General features: G+C 38.4%; 1 protein-coding gene across 5 annotated transcripts; it reads right to left on the minus strand.

The window, feature by feature from the left end:
• Nucleotides 1–411: 411 nt before the first annotated feature.
• On the minus strand, nt 412–10,431 carry LOC108989841 (protein COFACTOR ASSEMBLY OF COMPLEX C SUBUNIT B CCB4, chloroplastic). Of its 5 annotated transcripts, none has more exons than XR_001995890.2 (8): nt 10,037–10,418; nt 6,949–7,048; nt 6,754–6,827; nt 6,072–6,256; nt 5,875–5,945; nt 5,694–5,777; nt 4,852–5,009; nt 412–802 (listed from the first exon to the last, which is right to left on the minus strand). XR_001995890.2 is itself a non-coding variant. In XM_018963602.2 (7 exons), exons 1-7 carry the CDS (start codon nt 10,333–10,335, stop codon nt 4,926–4,928), a joined length of 897 nt encoding a protein of 298 aa, XP_018819147.1. In that variant the 5' UTR covers nt 10,336–10,431; the 3' UTR covers nt 4,646–4,925. The 5 variants fall into 5 exon arrangements, 1 of the variants encoding a protein (XP_018819147.1); XR_001995892.2 differs by having other exon boundaries at nt 416–575; XR_001995891.2 differs by lacking the exon at nt 412–802 and adding an exon at nt 4,646–4,769.
• Between the last annotated feature and the right edge of the window lie 3,829 nt (nt 10,432–14,260).

The following is a 14,260-nucleotide window of genomic DNA, read 5'->3' on the forward strand; positions in this document are numbered from 1 at the left end:
TAATACATTGGACACTACTCGAATATAGAATCATGCACGTGCTTTGTAGGTATCCTTCACATCTTCAACCTAAAATGTGTAACTTTTACTAGAAGAAAAGAAACCGATGTGGGCTCTGTGGCATGTCCTCAAAATTTCCAATATTTTAGAGAACCCGAAAACGAAAGGAGAGGGAAAAAGAAGAAGATGAGAAAGATTATGGACCGGGATCATACCTACGTATCAAAAGGTTTTTTAAATTGCAGGATTTGTATCATTGCCACTATTGTGGAACCCTTCGGCCTTCTCTTGCAGTCAAGAGCTGGTATGTGCCCCGACTCAATGTGTGCAGTTGCGTTAACTAACTGCTTGGCAATACTTGAGCCAACCAGCTCGACCAGCCGCAAAAATTCGTGATATCATGAAATGGAATGGAGTTTTTTTCCCATTTCTGTTTATAAACTTGTTGAATGATAAGTCGATTTCTTTGCTTAATGTTGTAGGAAAAATATTACATTCAAAAGTAGGACATGGGATGATACAATTGATAAAATCTTGGGGGATATAGACATGGGAGTCTGTGATGTATCACATATCTGAACAATACATGAAAAATAGTTCAGCAAGAAATTTGTGAGGCATGTACCTTAGAAATGGGTAATCAATAGACTAGTTTTGCAACTTGAAAGGTTGAAGAGCATGATCGGATTATAACCCACAAAGGTTCAAGTGACCGTGAGGTTTTAAGCATACTCAGAAGTCACCACTACTAATGAACCTGATTTCTGTATCATCCCATTTGGAAGTATCGTTACCAGGTTCACTGGAAAGGGAATATCAGTTTTAACTTCTGGTCAGTTCAAAACAGGATTCCATACAAAAGATACATAGAACCGTATGAGCAATTCTTTAAAAAAAATGATACTTCCAAATAATTCAAGAAAATGATGTTCTTCATCCTTGATTTTGTTATTCCTTCATCCTTGGTTTATGTGGCACATTATAATTGGTTTATAAATTCAACCACTTGAATGAAAAACCCACTCAAAATTGTTAGCGTAGCAAATATGACTAGGGATGACAAAATCAAGGATAAAGAGTGGCATTTGCTCATAATTCAAAGCTTAACATCCTATCTCCTTCGGTACACTAAAATATCTAAATACATTCATTTTGACCAGGACATGCAAAATTTTGTAAGGAATCCATTTTCAAAGTTTCGGATGCAAAGGGACAATATTGCTCACAATATCCAAAAAAGAAAAAAAAATATATATATATATAATACCTAAAAAAAACAGAGAGAGAGAGAGAGAGAGAGAGAGAGATGGAGAGATGGAGACAGAGAGTTGAAGTGATTTAGGAGAGGACAAGGAATGTAACCTGAACAAAAGTATTATGCTCTAACTACTAGATAGGTGGAGCACAATTAGAGCTGGTGATCGCAAATGGTTGAATTTAATGTGGATGCTAGTCTTATTTTCCCTTTTCACTTTCAAGAGGAAACAATATATACCGATCTATCCCATTACGGGTAAGGTGTTTCTTTTTTTCAATTAGGAGTAAGGTTAACCCATGGTAAAGCCAGGATTAGAGAAATAACTTTGACACCTGTGTTCAAGTCCGGACCTTATTAAAAAGAGACTCTCCAGGTTGTGTTCAAATCACTTTCCTATCCTCTTGGATTGCGGAGGTCTTCATAGAGGCCTACGGTACTTCAAGTTTGAGAACATGTGGTTGAAGTCAAAGGGATTTCTTGAGAGAGTCCGACAATGGTGGTATTCTTACCAATTTCATGGAAACCCCAGCAATATCCTGGCTTGCAAATTGAAGTCCCAGAAGAAAGATTTGAAGGTGTGGAATGAGTAAGTGTTTGGTTATGTGGAAGGCCAAAATAAAAGAACTCAAGGGATTGGAGCGAGTGGAAGAGGAGAGAGAACTATCTGAAGCAAAGAAGGCTCGTAAAACCCAAGTGACTGCAAAAATGGTTTCTCTTTGGAAGAAATATCTTGGAGACAAAAATTGTGAGCATTATGGTTGAAGGAAGGGGATAGATGCACCAAGTTTTTCCATCAGGTGGCTAACTCACATAGGAGAAACAATACTATAGAGATGTTGATGATAGATGGGGTGGCTTCCTCCAACCAAACCGAGATTGTAGATCACATTGTCGATTACTATGAGAGTGTGCTTTCAGAACAATTTTCTTGGAGATCGAGACTAGTTGGGCTTGCTTTTGATGTTCTTGATTTACAAGAAATGGAACAACTCAAAAGGCCACTTGACGATTTAGAGGTCAGGCAAGTATTAAAATGCATGGCAGGTGACAAATCTCCAGTTCCAGATGGCTTTCTCTATGGCTTTTTTTCAAACATGTTGGAAAGGGCTTAAAGAATACATCAGGGGGTCTTCCATGAATTTCATGAAAATGGAAGGTTTGAAAAAAGCCTAAATGCAACTTTTATAGCACTCATACCAAAAAAGCCTAGCGCTGTAGAGGTAAAAAATTATCCCATTAGCTTGGTGAGTGGGCTGTACAAAATTCTCTCCAAGTACTGGCGAATAGGTTGAGCAATGTGTTGGAGAAGTTAATATCGAAGCCTCAAAATGTATTTGTCAAAGGTAGGCAAATACTCGACTCAATACTTATTGCCAACGGATGTTTAGATAGTAGACGCAAGTCAAGAGAGTTGGGCTTTTGTGCAAGCTGGTTATGGAAAAAGCCTATGATCATGTCAACTGTAGATTTTTACTTTACATTCTTGAGAGATGTGGCTTTGGTATGAAATGGCGTACATGGATCCATTATTGTATCTCTACGGCTTGTTTCTCTATATTGGTGAATGGCATTCCAAAAGGCTTCTTTAAAAGCTCATGAGGATTGAGACAAGATGACCTACTCATTGTTTTTGTGATGGAAGCTTTAAGTAAGATGATTTCAGGTGTCGTGGAGGGTGGGTTCATATCTGGATTCTTAATGGGGGGGCAATTACTGGCTCGCTCAACATATCTTATTTATTATTCGCCAATGATACCTTAATCTTTTGTGAGGCCATCTATGATCAAATTCAAGCCTTGAGGGCTCTCCTATTATGCTTGGAAGCTGCATCAGGATTAAAGGTAAACTTGCCCAAATCAGAAATAGTGTCGGTGGGGGATGTTCCTAATGTAGAGAGTATGTCATCCATTTTGGGATGCAAGATATCTCAGTTGCCCATAAAATATTTTGGCCTCCCGTTGGGTGCTACGTTCAAATCGAGATCTATTTGGGATGATGTCCTAGAAAAAATGGAGATGAAATTAACTAGTTGGAAGATGATGTATTTATCCAAAGGTGGTAGGGTGACCTAATCAAAAGTTCTCTTTCCAATTTGCCAACTTATTTCCTCTCTCTGCCAAGGTGGCTCATCGCATGGAGAAACTCCAACGTGATTTCTTATTTTGGGTTGGGGGGGATAAATGACGAGTTTAATTTCCACTTAGGTGTTTGGAACTTGAAATCTTTCAACAAAACCTTGCTTGGAAAATGGTTATGGATAAATCACGATGAACAGGCCTTCTGGAGAATCATCATCGAATTGAAGCATGGAGAACCATGGGGAGGATGGTGTTCTAATAAGGTGAGTGGGCCTTATGGAGTGGGGCTATGGAAGCATATAAGAAGAGGTTGGGATACATATGCAAGAAATATTCACTTTATTGTGGGTAACGAATCAAAGGTCAAGTTTGGCATGATGTATGATGCGGTGATAGGGCACTCAAGGAAGTTTATCCACAAGTTTATGGCTTAGCAAGAATGAAAGAAGCCTCGATTGCAGATCTATTAATCATATCCAATGGCATTCCCCAATGGAATGCTACATTCCTCAGAGATGTACAAGATTGGGAAGTTGAGCTTTTTCAGCGTTCTTTGACTTTGTGTACTCCACCTATTTCCATGGAAGAGCATTTGGAAGACAAAGGCACATTTAAAGGTAGCATTTTTTGTATGGACGGCTTCTTTGGGGGAGATTCTCACTCTAGGCAACTTGAGGAAACGTCGAATCATAGTCATAGATTGGTGATGTATGTGCAAGAAGAGAGGAGAGTCCGACCATCTACCACTTCATTGTGAGTGTCATGACTTTGTGGGACGAAGTCTTTGCTCGGTGGGGACTAGCTTGGGTCATGAGCTTCTTGGAGAAGGGTAAGCGACATCCTAGCTTCTTGGAGATATATTCAGGGCAACTCTCAAATTGCAATCAATATGGAAGATGGTCCCAATATGCCTATGGTGGTGCATTTGGAGGGAGAGGAATGAAAGAAGTTTTGAAGACCAAGAGCAGTCAATGGATGAGCTTAGAAATTTATTTTTCAATACTTTACTCCATTGGTCGATTGTATTTGATTTTCATGGCATGACCTTCAAAGAATTCCTTGTATCACTAAACTAGCACACTTAGGCATTGCTCTTGTATATGTCCCGTCTACTAGGGCTCTTGCCTACTCATTTGATCAATAAAAACTTGTTTACCGATCAAAAAACCTGTGTTCAAGAGTTCTAAGCCTGACCAAAAGCTTGAGAATTTGACATTGGATTGAATCTTTGTTTTGACAGTGAATTTCCATGCTAGATAATCTGCTTAATGTATATCCACAGATTCAAATATTCAAGTTGCTAGCTTCCTGACTCCAAATATATGCATATAAAACTACATACTGGGGTTAACTCTTTTTTTTTTTTTACTTTGCCCAATCAGAAATGCAAATCAAAGGAATAACTATCCGTTCAAAGTACAGACCAGGGTGCACTGTGAAATGAAACATTGTAGCCATTTTAAAGTAAGATTGAAACTCAGTAGTAAGAACAGAATGAGAAGTGTGATAAGTTACCTTGAGTAAAGGCCCCAACAAATGTTATGCACACATGATCTTTGGTAAGCTTAACATCAGTCTTTCTTTCAGAGTCACTCTTGCGCCGACAATGTGAGGTCTTTCACATGCTTTGCAATCGTAGCATCCAGCTTTTCTCCAATTAAAGTAATCCATGCCTGTAATCATTTAAATATATTATCCAAAAGGCCAGAAACTAAAAATCCAAGCCGCTCACATAATTGATTAAATTGTGATTACAAGTTTGATCAAATGAGCAGAAAGATACACTATTTCAAATGAAAAAATTTCTAGCAACATGCTTAATCACATGTTTGAATGACAAAAATGCAGAATCCTTCAAAAATGTTGATTGAGCACTCCTCCGCAATTGGACAGAATGATTAAAGGTTGAACAAAACTGCAAGAATGGATTTCTATCTCCTCTGCTGAAGGACAAATAGAGCCTATCGAGATCAATGATATTTGACTGTTTAGAGAAACGTGTAAAGTTGACCTAGATATGTAAGGCTATAAATCAATTTGATCAAACCCTCAGGTCACCTGATTCAGCCGACTGCCAAGTCATCACTACACATTACAAATAAGGAACCCAAAGTTTTATAGTAAGAGGATAGCCAGGAATACCTCAATTTTATATTGAAATTATTTTTATTCGAATTCTAAAGGTATGGAATGATGCTAATACACAAGACCGATCATGCCAAGCATCCTTTGACAATTAGAATTAACATGAGAAAGGGGACCAGGAATAGGAGGAAGAAAGTGGTCCCATAGATTCACTCTTTAATCAATGGCTAAGAACCACAGAGGTTAAAATTTTTAAGCAAGGAGAGAAGCACCTGATCAGAAGTCGTAAAACCCCTAATGGTGTCACCACCAATTATTGCAACTCCTTTCTCTCCAAGTGGCTGCAGAATTACTGCCTAGCAACGTGAGAGTGATATAAGTTTTCCTTTCAAATGAATATTTTTAAAACACTGTGCTCACCTAGCAAAGTCAACTTGAGTCCAAGGATGATACCTGTGTATTTGAAGGCAGAAATGGCAGCTCAGACTTTCCAGGATAAAGAGATAGGTTGGCCAAGTAGCTCTCTGCAAAATTAGGTAAATAGATAGAATAAAGAAAATTTGTTTTGGTGGACATCTAGCAGAGTTTATGACTCAGTCAAGTACTTGAAGCATCCGATGATTTATATGAAGTTCATTCAAATAACTTACGAGCTCCAGATTTTATAACATTCTGATAGAGGGATCCCTGCATTAGTTTAACGGCGTCCACTGCCACAGGCTCACCATCACCAATGGAAGATTTAGCTGCAAAACCAATTTGAAGGATACAATGGCTATCATAGACAACAATTAGAGTCCTGCAGCATGTCACATCTGACAGAGATTCCCACACCCTGAGAAGCAATAAAAAGCAAGGATTAGGCAGACCAGATAGTTCTATATCTGCTAATTAAAACAAAGGTTCTTTTTTCCCTCTCCGTTTGACAACCAACAAGACATTATTGTTCTTTATTTCATAGATATATTAAGATTAATTCTCTATTCCATCAGCAACCCTACCATTATTTCAAAGACATGGGGATTGAGTGGAACAACACTATAATATCAAATTGAGACATCCATTTTACACGTTAACATATATTAAACTAAACCACATGTTATGAAAATTATACTCATAAAAAATGTTTTGAAAATCAGTACCGTAGATATTAAATCGTCTTTTTGTTATGCCTCTCTCACTTGAAAATTTGATGTAAAAGGCGAGTTACTCAATGTTTCATAACACTAATGTTTCATAACACTAAAGCATGAATTTTGCAAGAAAGTATAAATCAGTTGAGAATAAAGATCATCGTGAAGGTCATAGAAATGTTGATATAATGTGTATTACCACAATAATTCAGAAGATACAGAATCAGGGAGATGAGAATATATTCTCTGACATTCAACCCCTTCAGGACTTACCTGAAATCAAAACAAAAACCAATCAACAAGCTCCAGATTGGATGCTATTGAAAACTAGCTTGCACTGTTCAACAAAAATGAGAGAAGAATTAGGGTTGAAAATCAGATGGGAAGCCCTCACCACAGATATAGGCTTTGGGCGGATTGACAGCCATACTAGACCAGTTAGAATATTGGTGACAGCCAATCCAAGTGCCAAAAGATCAGCTCTTGACTGTGAACTGCAGCATGGATAAATCTCACATGAATAAAAGCATGGAATATTGAAAGAAATAATAGATTTTAATCTAAAAGTTGTTGATAAAACATGTAAAAAGCAATGATGAACTTAGAGCAGACTAACTTTAAGGGAGTTCCATAAAAGTAAAAATACATGCCAAATACCACTAGAAATCTAAAATAAGCACAAAAACTTGAACTTATATAGCTCCAACGGTAGATTGGCAGGTTGAAAGAGATTGTACTTGTCAAAAGGTGGTAGGATCACCTTAATCAAAAGCACTCTGTCTAATTTACCAATGTATTTCTTATATGTATTCCCAATTCTAGCAAGTGGGGCGACCTGTATCGACAAACTTCATCGTGATTTCCTTTGGAGTGGTTTGGGGGATGACTTCAAATTTCATCTAGTTAAGTGGGATAAGGTATGCTCCCCAATCTCTTCTGGTGGGTTGGGAATTAGAAATCTGAGGATCTTCAATCGGGCCTTATTTGGAAAATGGTTGTGGTGATATAATATGGAACCGGAAGCCTTATGGAAGTTGGTGATTGATTTCAAATATGGAGGTTTGTTTGTGTGTGTGTGTGTGTGTGTGTGTGTGTGTGTGTTGGGGGGGGAGCACTAGGGAGGTACATGGGGTATATGGAGTGGGAATATGGAAGCACATTAGATGAGGGTGGGGGGTTTTTGCTCGTCATAGTAGATTGGTGTTGGAAGATAGTTCTAGAATAAAATTCTGCAGCAACCTATTTTGTGGAGATAATGCCCTTAAAGATTCATTCCCTTCAGTTTTCTGGATTGCATGTGAGAAAGAAGCTTTAGTGGCTGATTGTATGGAGATATCTGGTGACCTAGTCCAATGGAATGAGAATTTTACAAGGGCGGCCCAAGATTGGGAAGTTGGCAGCCTTGAGGAATTCTTTAGTCTTCTATACTCCATGAAACCGAGCACTTAAGAAGCTGACATGTTGTGGTGGGTACCTGCAAGTAAAGGTACATTCTCTGTTCGTTCTTTCTATAAGTCTCTCACACAACCGCTATACAATCATTTTCCATGGAGAAGGATTTGGCAAAATAAGGTGCTTCCCAAAGAAACATTTTTTGCTTGGACAACTTCACTGGGTAAGATTTTGACGATGGATAACTTACAGAAACGTAGGGTGATCATAGTGGATTGGTGTTGTATGTGCAAGAAAAGTGGTGAGACTCTGTGGAATCATCTTCTACTGCATTGTGAGGTTGCTAGAGCATTATGAGATTCAATAGGTTAGAGCTACCATGGGTTATGCCCGCCACAGTGGTTGAGCTTTTGGCTAGCTGGACAAATTTAGGAGGTATTTGAAAAATCACATTTATGTGGAAAATGGTTTCTATTTGTAGCCTATGGTGCCTATGAAATGAGCGAAATGACTGGACGTTCGAAGACAAGGAGCGTTCATTAGAAGAACTTAGATTACTTTTTGTCAAAACTCTATTTCTATGGACCACAGTTGTAGATTTTAGTGGCCTTGATTTTCATGAATTCCTTGTTTCCATTTCTTCTTCCTAAATAGGTGTTTACCTCTTGTATACCATCTTGTGTACTTGGGTTATGCCTATTCTTATTAATACAATCGTTTATTTATAAAATATATATATATATATAGCCCCACAAAAGAAGCAATATGTTCTAGCTGGACTTCAACTCCTCCCATGTCAGTGCTCTGTGTCCTATATTCCTACACATTATATTCCTACCTCTCTCTTTCCATAAGAGAACTGAATGAAACCCTAGAAGCTGATAAGTCTGATTACTGCATTGACCGGACTTATAGATCTCTCAATTCCATTTATATCTGTATTCTCATTTTTCCACTCTCGAGTTTGAAGCATTCGGATTACCTATTCTCATCTTTGAGTAAACACTAAACAGAGTTTGCAACCTAACTCTGTGTCCACAACACAAAGATACATGCACGTGCACAAATTCAGCAAGAAACCATTAGCTGAAAACTGAACAAAGACTCCAGGTTGTTTTTTTCCAGCTTCTCTATGCTCTTTTTATGAAAACCAAAACCTTTCCATCATGTGAAGAAGTTACAAAAATGAACCCCATGAGGTTCACAAAGAGATCTCACAAAAGTAAGTTCACAAATCGATGTGGCTAAATGTTATTCATTAGATATACTTTATATTAAAAATAGTTTAGCAATCTAATGCACCACATTGAGTCACATCAGTTTGTGAATTTTGTTTTGTAAGATATATTTGTGAACTAAACATTTCTCTACAAAAATACATCTATTCATGAAGCAAATGAAGTAAACAGAAACCAGCAATCGAATGCTCCAGCTGATATACATTCTGGTTTATTTGATGTCCAATGTCCTAATGGATCCCAAATAAGCAAACCAACTATTTACCACCAGTAATCTACACCATGAAAAAGAAAAGCGTGCAATTACACACACACATAGGAGAAAATAACTGCTTTGGGTTCAAAATGGCTCTAACCATTTATCGACAAGCGCATTCACTAAGTCTGGCTAGAACTCATTATACCCAAATTATAATACGCAGTGCCCACAATCACATTGCATATAAATTTCATTCCATGAATGCGTAAAATATAACGTTGAGCTGCAATTGAGTAAAGCATATTAGAGCCAGAGCAGGGCCAACAAGGCAACAACGAACGCCTACGAAACTGTTCAAACCGCTAGCAAGCACAAGCAGTTCACGAAAAAGTGCAGACAATTTTATTAAATTATAAGTCAAAATTCTGTTAGTTAGTTATGTTAGTTAGCTAATCAGTCTGTTAGTCAGTTATGTTAGTTAGCTAGTCTCTTAGTCTGGTATATGTGTATAAATAGAGGTCTGATTCATGTAAAATAAATCAATGAATACGATGCAAGTTCTTCATTTTTCTCTCCAATATTTTCTCTCTGCTTTTCTGCAATTCTTTTCTTCATATTCTGATAAATTTCGAAGAGTTTATTGAGAGCATTACCTGCTGGCATCGGCAACCGGAGCAATGCCCGAAACGGTGCGGTTGAGGAGAACAGCCAACAGCGACGCCCCTCCAACGTAAATCGGCAAGCTCCGGACGGCGTCGTCGTTGTTAGAGACCAAATCAGCGACCCAATCCCTCCTTGGCTTTGGCCCTTTATAATCTGCCCGTGAATTTGAAGAGGAAGAAGAAGCCCTAAAGAAGAATAAGAAGCGCCGCAAAGTGGGCTTAGTACGACGACGTAGTTCGGGGCTCCATGGAATCGGACGACAATGGAAATGGAGACTTCCTACTTCCATCGTGTTTGCAATACCAACACAGAACCTTCCCAAGCTCCAGACACCTCAGCCATACGAGTTTAGAACAGAATAGAATAATTTCATAATTGCTGCGTGTCATTTTCTTCTTACAGTTGTGAATTCTGTTATAATAAGAAAAAAAAAATATCTGCATCAGCCGGAAGCCTTAGTACACTCAACGTATTAAGTGAAAAAAAAAAAAAAAATTCTATGAGATGTGCTGCGGCTTCCGACTGATGCGCAGCATATCTCTAATAAGAATATTTATTTTTTATCCTTAATATATACCACACATTATAATAAATACAAGGGAGAAAGCATAAGATTTCTATTACAATAGTGCATCTGTACGTTGGAAAGTCTTAAAGCTGATGCATAGTTTGATTTATAGCTTAAATTTTTCATATATTGATAAGTCATAAATTCAATTGTAACTTCAATTCAATTATGAAACGAGTCTATTTCTATTAAAAAAAAAAAAAAAAAGCCGGTTCAGACTCACGTCTAGTGCTCTCATGGCTGAAATTTCACATCCCTTCATTTCTCCTCTAATATCCCCTTCTCATCTGGTTACAGTTAAATTATGATAATTACTTTTTGTGAAAGGCTCAAATCATGCCTTACCTCAGATGATAAAACTTGTTTGGATATGTTAATGGCACCACCGATAATCCCCCACTGTTAGTTGAAAATTCTTCAACACTCAACCCTGCATATTTAGCTTGGCAACAACAAGACCAAGCGATTTTGAGTATTCTCATCTCTTATTTGTCCGAAAGCTTGATTGCTCATGTTCTGGATGCATCTACTTCTTGTGAAGTTTGGAATATTCTGGAGGATCTCTTTGCTGCCAAAATCACAAGCACGTGTCATGTAGGTTCAATTTCAATTGGCTACTTTCAAGAAAGGCTCAGACCCCATAGCCAAATATTATCAAAAATCTAAGCTGCTTCGGGACACTCTTGCCGCCGCCGGTAAAATCTTATCCTCTATAGAATTTATAATATTTATTTTGTCAGGTCTAGGCACCGATTTTGACTTTGTAGTCACTTCCATTACTACACAAGTGGATCCTCTCAGCCCTTCTCAAGTTTACAGTCATTTGCTTACACATGAATCTCAGATATCTCATCAAAAGGCTAGTCTCGCTGCCTCTACGGAACTCTCTGCCAATACAACTTACAAACCTTCGACTGACACCAACAATAGAGGTTGCGAGTTTTCTCATGGCAGAGGTGGTTACAGAGGTAGAAATGGGGGTCGTGGTTTTTCTTCTTCCCATTTTTTCCCAAATCACCCTACTTGTTAGATTTGTCTCAAACAATGCCATACAACCCTCACCTGTTACCATAGATTAAACCACACCTACCAATCACCTCCTCCTCCCTCTTTATCTGCACATTTCACATTTGTTCCCACACCTTCACAAATCGCTTCTTATTCTGTTAACAACTACTGGTACCCTGATTCCGCCGCCACCCATCACTTTACTCATGATTTTTTTTTTCTAACTTAACCCTTAATCCCTCATAATACAAGGGTGATGAACAAGTGCGTGTCGGTGATGGCTCCTATCTCCCTATACATTACGTTGGCAGCTCTACCGTACCTTCCACTTCTGGCAATCTTCCTCTCTCTAAACTTTATCATGTTCCTTCTATTTTTAAGAACTTAATTTCTGTCAAACAATTATGTGAAGATAACAGTATTTTCTTTGAATTTAACTCCTCTTTTTTCTGTGTGAAAGGATCTCGTACTAATAAAATTCCGCTCCAAAGGCCCTACTAAGAACGAGATGTATGTGTTTTCTTTAGCCTCTTCCTCCTCTCAAGAATATATTGGTGAACGTGTTTCTCCTGTTCAATGGCACATGCGGCTTGGCCATCCATCTATGCAACTTGTCCATTGCATTATCTCCATTGTTTCTCTTTCTGTGAAGCCTTCTTCTCCATCTGGCTTATGCTCATCTTGTTGTAAAGCCAAACTTCATCAGCTTCCTTATACTCAGTCTACCTCTCGATCAACCGCTCCTCTCCAACTTTTATTTTTTGACGTTTGGGGCCCTGCACCAGTCCTCTCTCGTGGTGGTTTTAGATACTATGTGTCCTCTGTAGATGATTATAGCAGGTTTACATGATTATTTCCTAAAGTGTAAATCTGATGTAACCCCTACTTTTTTATTTTTTAAACATCATGTAGAGACTCTCCTTAATACAAAAATTTGTTTCTTACAATCTGATTGAGGAGGTGAATTTCGATCTCTCAATTCCGTGTTACATTCTTTTGGTATTTCTCATCGAGTGTCTTGTCTATATGCCCATTCTCAAAATGGCTCGGTAGAACGAAAACATCGGCACATTGTTGAGACTGAGCTCGCTCTCTTGGCTCTTTCCTCTACTCCACAACTTTAGTGGTATGATGCATTCACCACAGTTGTGTTCCTAATTAATCGGCTCCCTACTCTAATTTTACAATATAAATCCCCAAGTTTTATTCCATAAGTGTCCTGATTATAATTTTTTAAAGACTTTTGGTTGCACCTGCTGGCCTAATCTTAGACCTTACAATCGTCACAAAATGGAATTTCGGTCTCTTCCCTGTATTTTTCTTGGTTACAGTTCTAAACACCACGGATATCTCTAATTTCATTTACCTACTGCTCGAATGTATATTTCCAAGGACATTTTATTTGATGAGTCCAGTTTCCCTTTCTCCAAACCCACCCTCAACCCATCTACTCCCTCTCAGCCCACTTCTACAAATCCTTCATTTAACCCACCTACGTCTCTTGAAAGGCCATCCAACCCAACAAGTTCTGTTGAATCCCTCTCCTCATCCACATCCAAATCCACTTCTCCCTCTGGCCCAATGTCATCTTCCCCTAGGTCATCGTCTACCTGTACCTCCCTTGCACAAAGTGTTACCATTATTTCTGCCACCACCTCTGTTCATCCTATGCAAACTTGAGTCAAATCTAGTCTTCACTTCCCCAAAATTCATACCGACAGCACCATTTATTGGCCTCTACCCCACGCTCATGCCACTTCAGTTGTGATTCTCGAAGAGTCCACCTCATTCTCTGAAGCCTCAAAGTTTTTAGAATGGAGGCATGCTATGCAGCTGGAGTTTGATGCACTTTTATCCACTAACACATGGACTTTGGTTCCTCTTGCATCTAACCAAAATCTTGTAGGTTGTCGTTAGATTTTCAAGACCAAGCATCTATCTGATGGGTCAATTGAATGTCGAAAAGATCGACTAGTCACCAAGGGCTATAGTCAGCTTGAAGGGTTGGATTACTCCGAAACATTTAGCCCTGTTGTAAAGCCTACATCTATCAGGGTGGTTCTTTCTATTGCTATTTCTTCTGGCTGGTCGATTAATCAATTAGATGTGCAAAATGTATTTTTGCACGACACTTTGGATGAAAACGTTTTTATGTCACAGCCACCTAGTTTTGTTCTCCCACAATTTTTCCATTTTGTTTGCAAGTTCAATCGAGCTCTATACGACTTTAAACAGGCTCCTCGCCCTTGGTATGCGCATCTTAGCTCTCACATTTGGGAATTGAGATTTGTTATTTCCAAGTCAGACAGATCTTTGTTTATCCATCGACAACACTCTGTAACTATTTATTTTCTAGTTTACGTGGATGATGTTGTGCTTACTAATTCACACCCGAATTTTTTAACTAGTTTATTGTTGTTTTACGTTCTAGTTATCTCTCAAAGATTTGGGGGATCTACACTATTTTTTGGGCATTGAGTTCCATCGTGATTCGATTGGCCTTATTTTATCTCAACAAAAATACATTCTTGATTTGCTGAAGAAAACTAATATGAGCAATTGCAAGCCCGTAAGCAGTCCTATGTCATTGTCTACTAAGTTGTCTTCATTTGATTCAATTTCTATGGAAGATCCATCT

This window comes from Juglans regia, chromosome 16 (assembly GCF_001411555.2).
Source record: "Juglans regia cultivar Chandler chromosome 16, Walnut 2.0, whole genome shotgun sequence".
In the NCBI taxonomy this organism is placed as follows: domain Eukaryota; kingdom Viridiplantae; phylum Streptophyta; class Magnoliopsida; order Fagales; family Juglandaceae; genus Juglans; species Juglans regia.

Coding starts and splice junctions, on each gene's coding strand:
- LOC108989841 (XM_018963602.2), bottom strand. CDS start 10,335: ATGGAAGTAGGAAGTCTCCATTTCCATTGTCGTCCGATTCCATGGAGC. Junction 7,049..10,036: donor CCGGTTGCCGATGCCAGCAG/GTAATGCTCTCA, acceptor TCCATGCTGCAG/TTCACAGTCAAGAGCTGATC. Junction 5,946..6,071: donor TGTTATAAAATCTGGAGCTC/GTAAGTTATTTG, acceptor CTAATTTTGCAG/AGAGCTACTTGGCCAACCTA.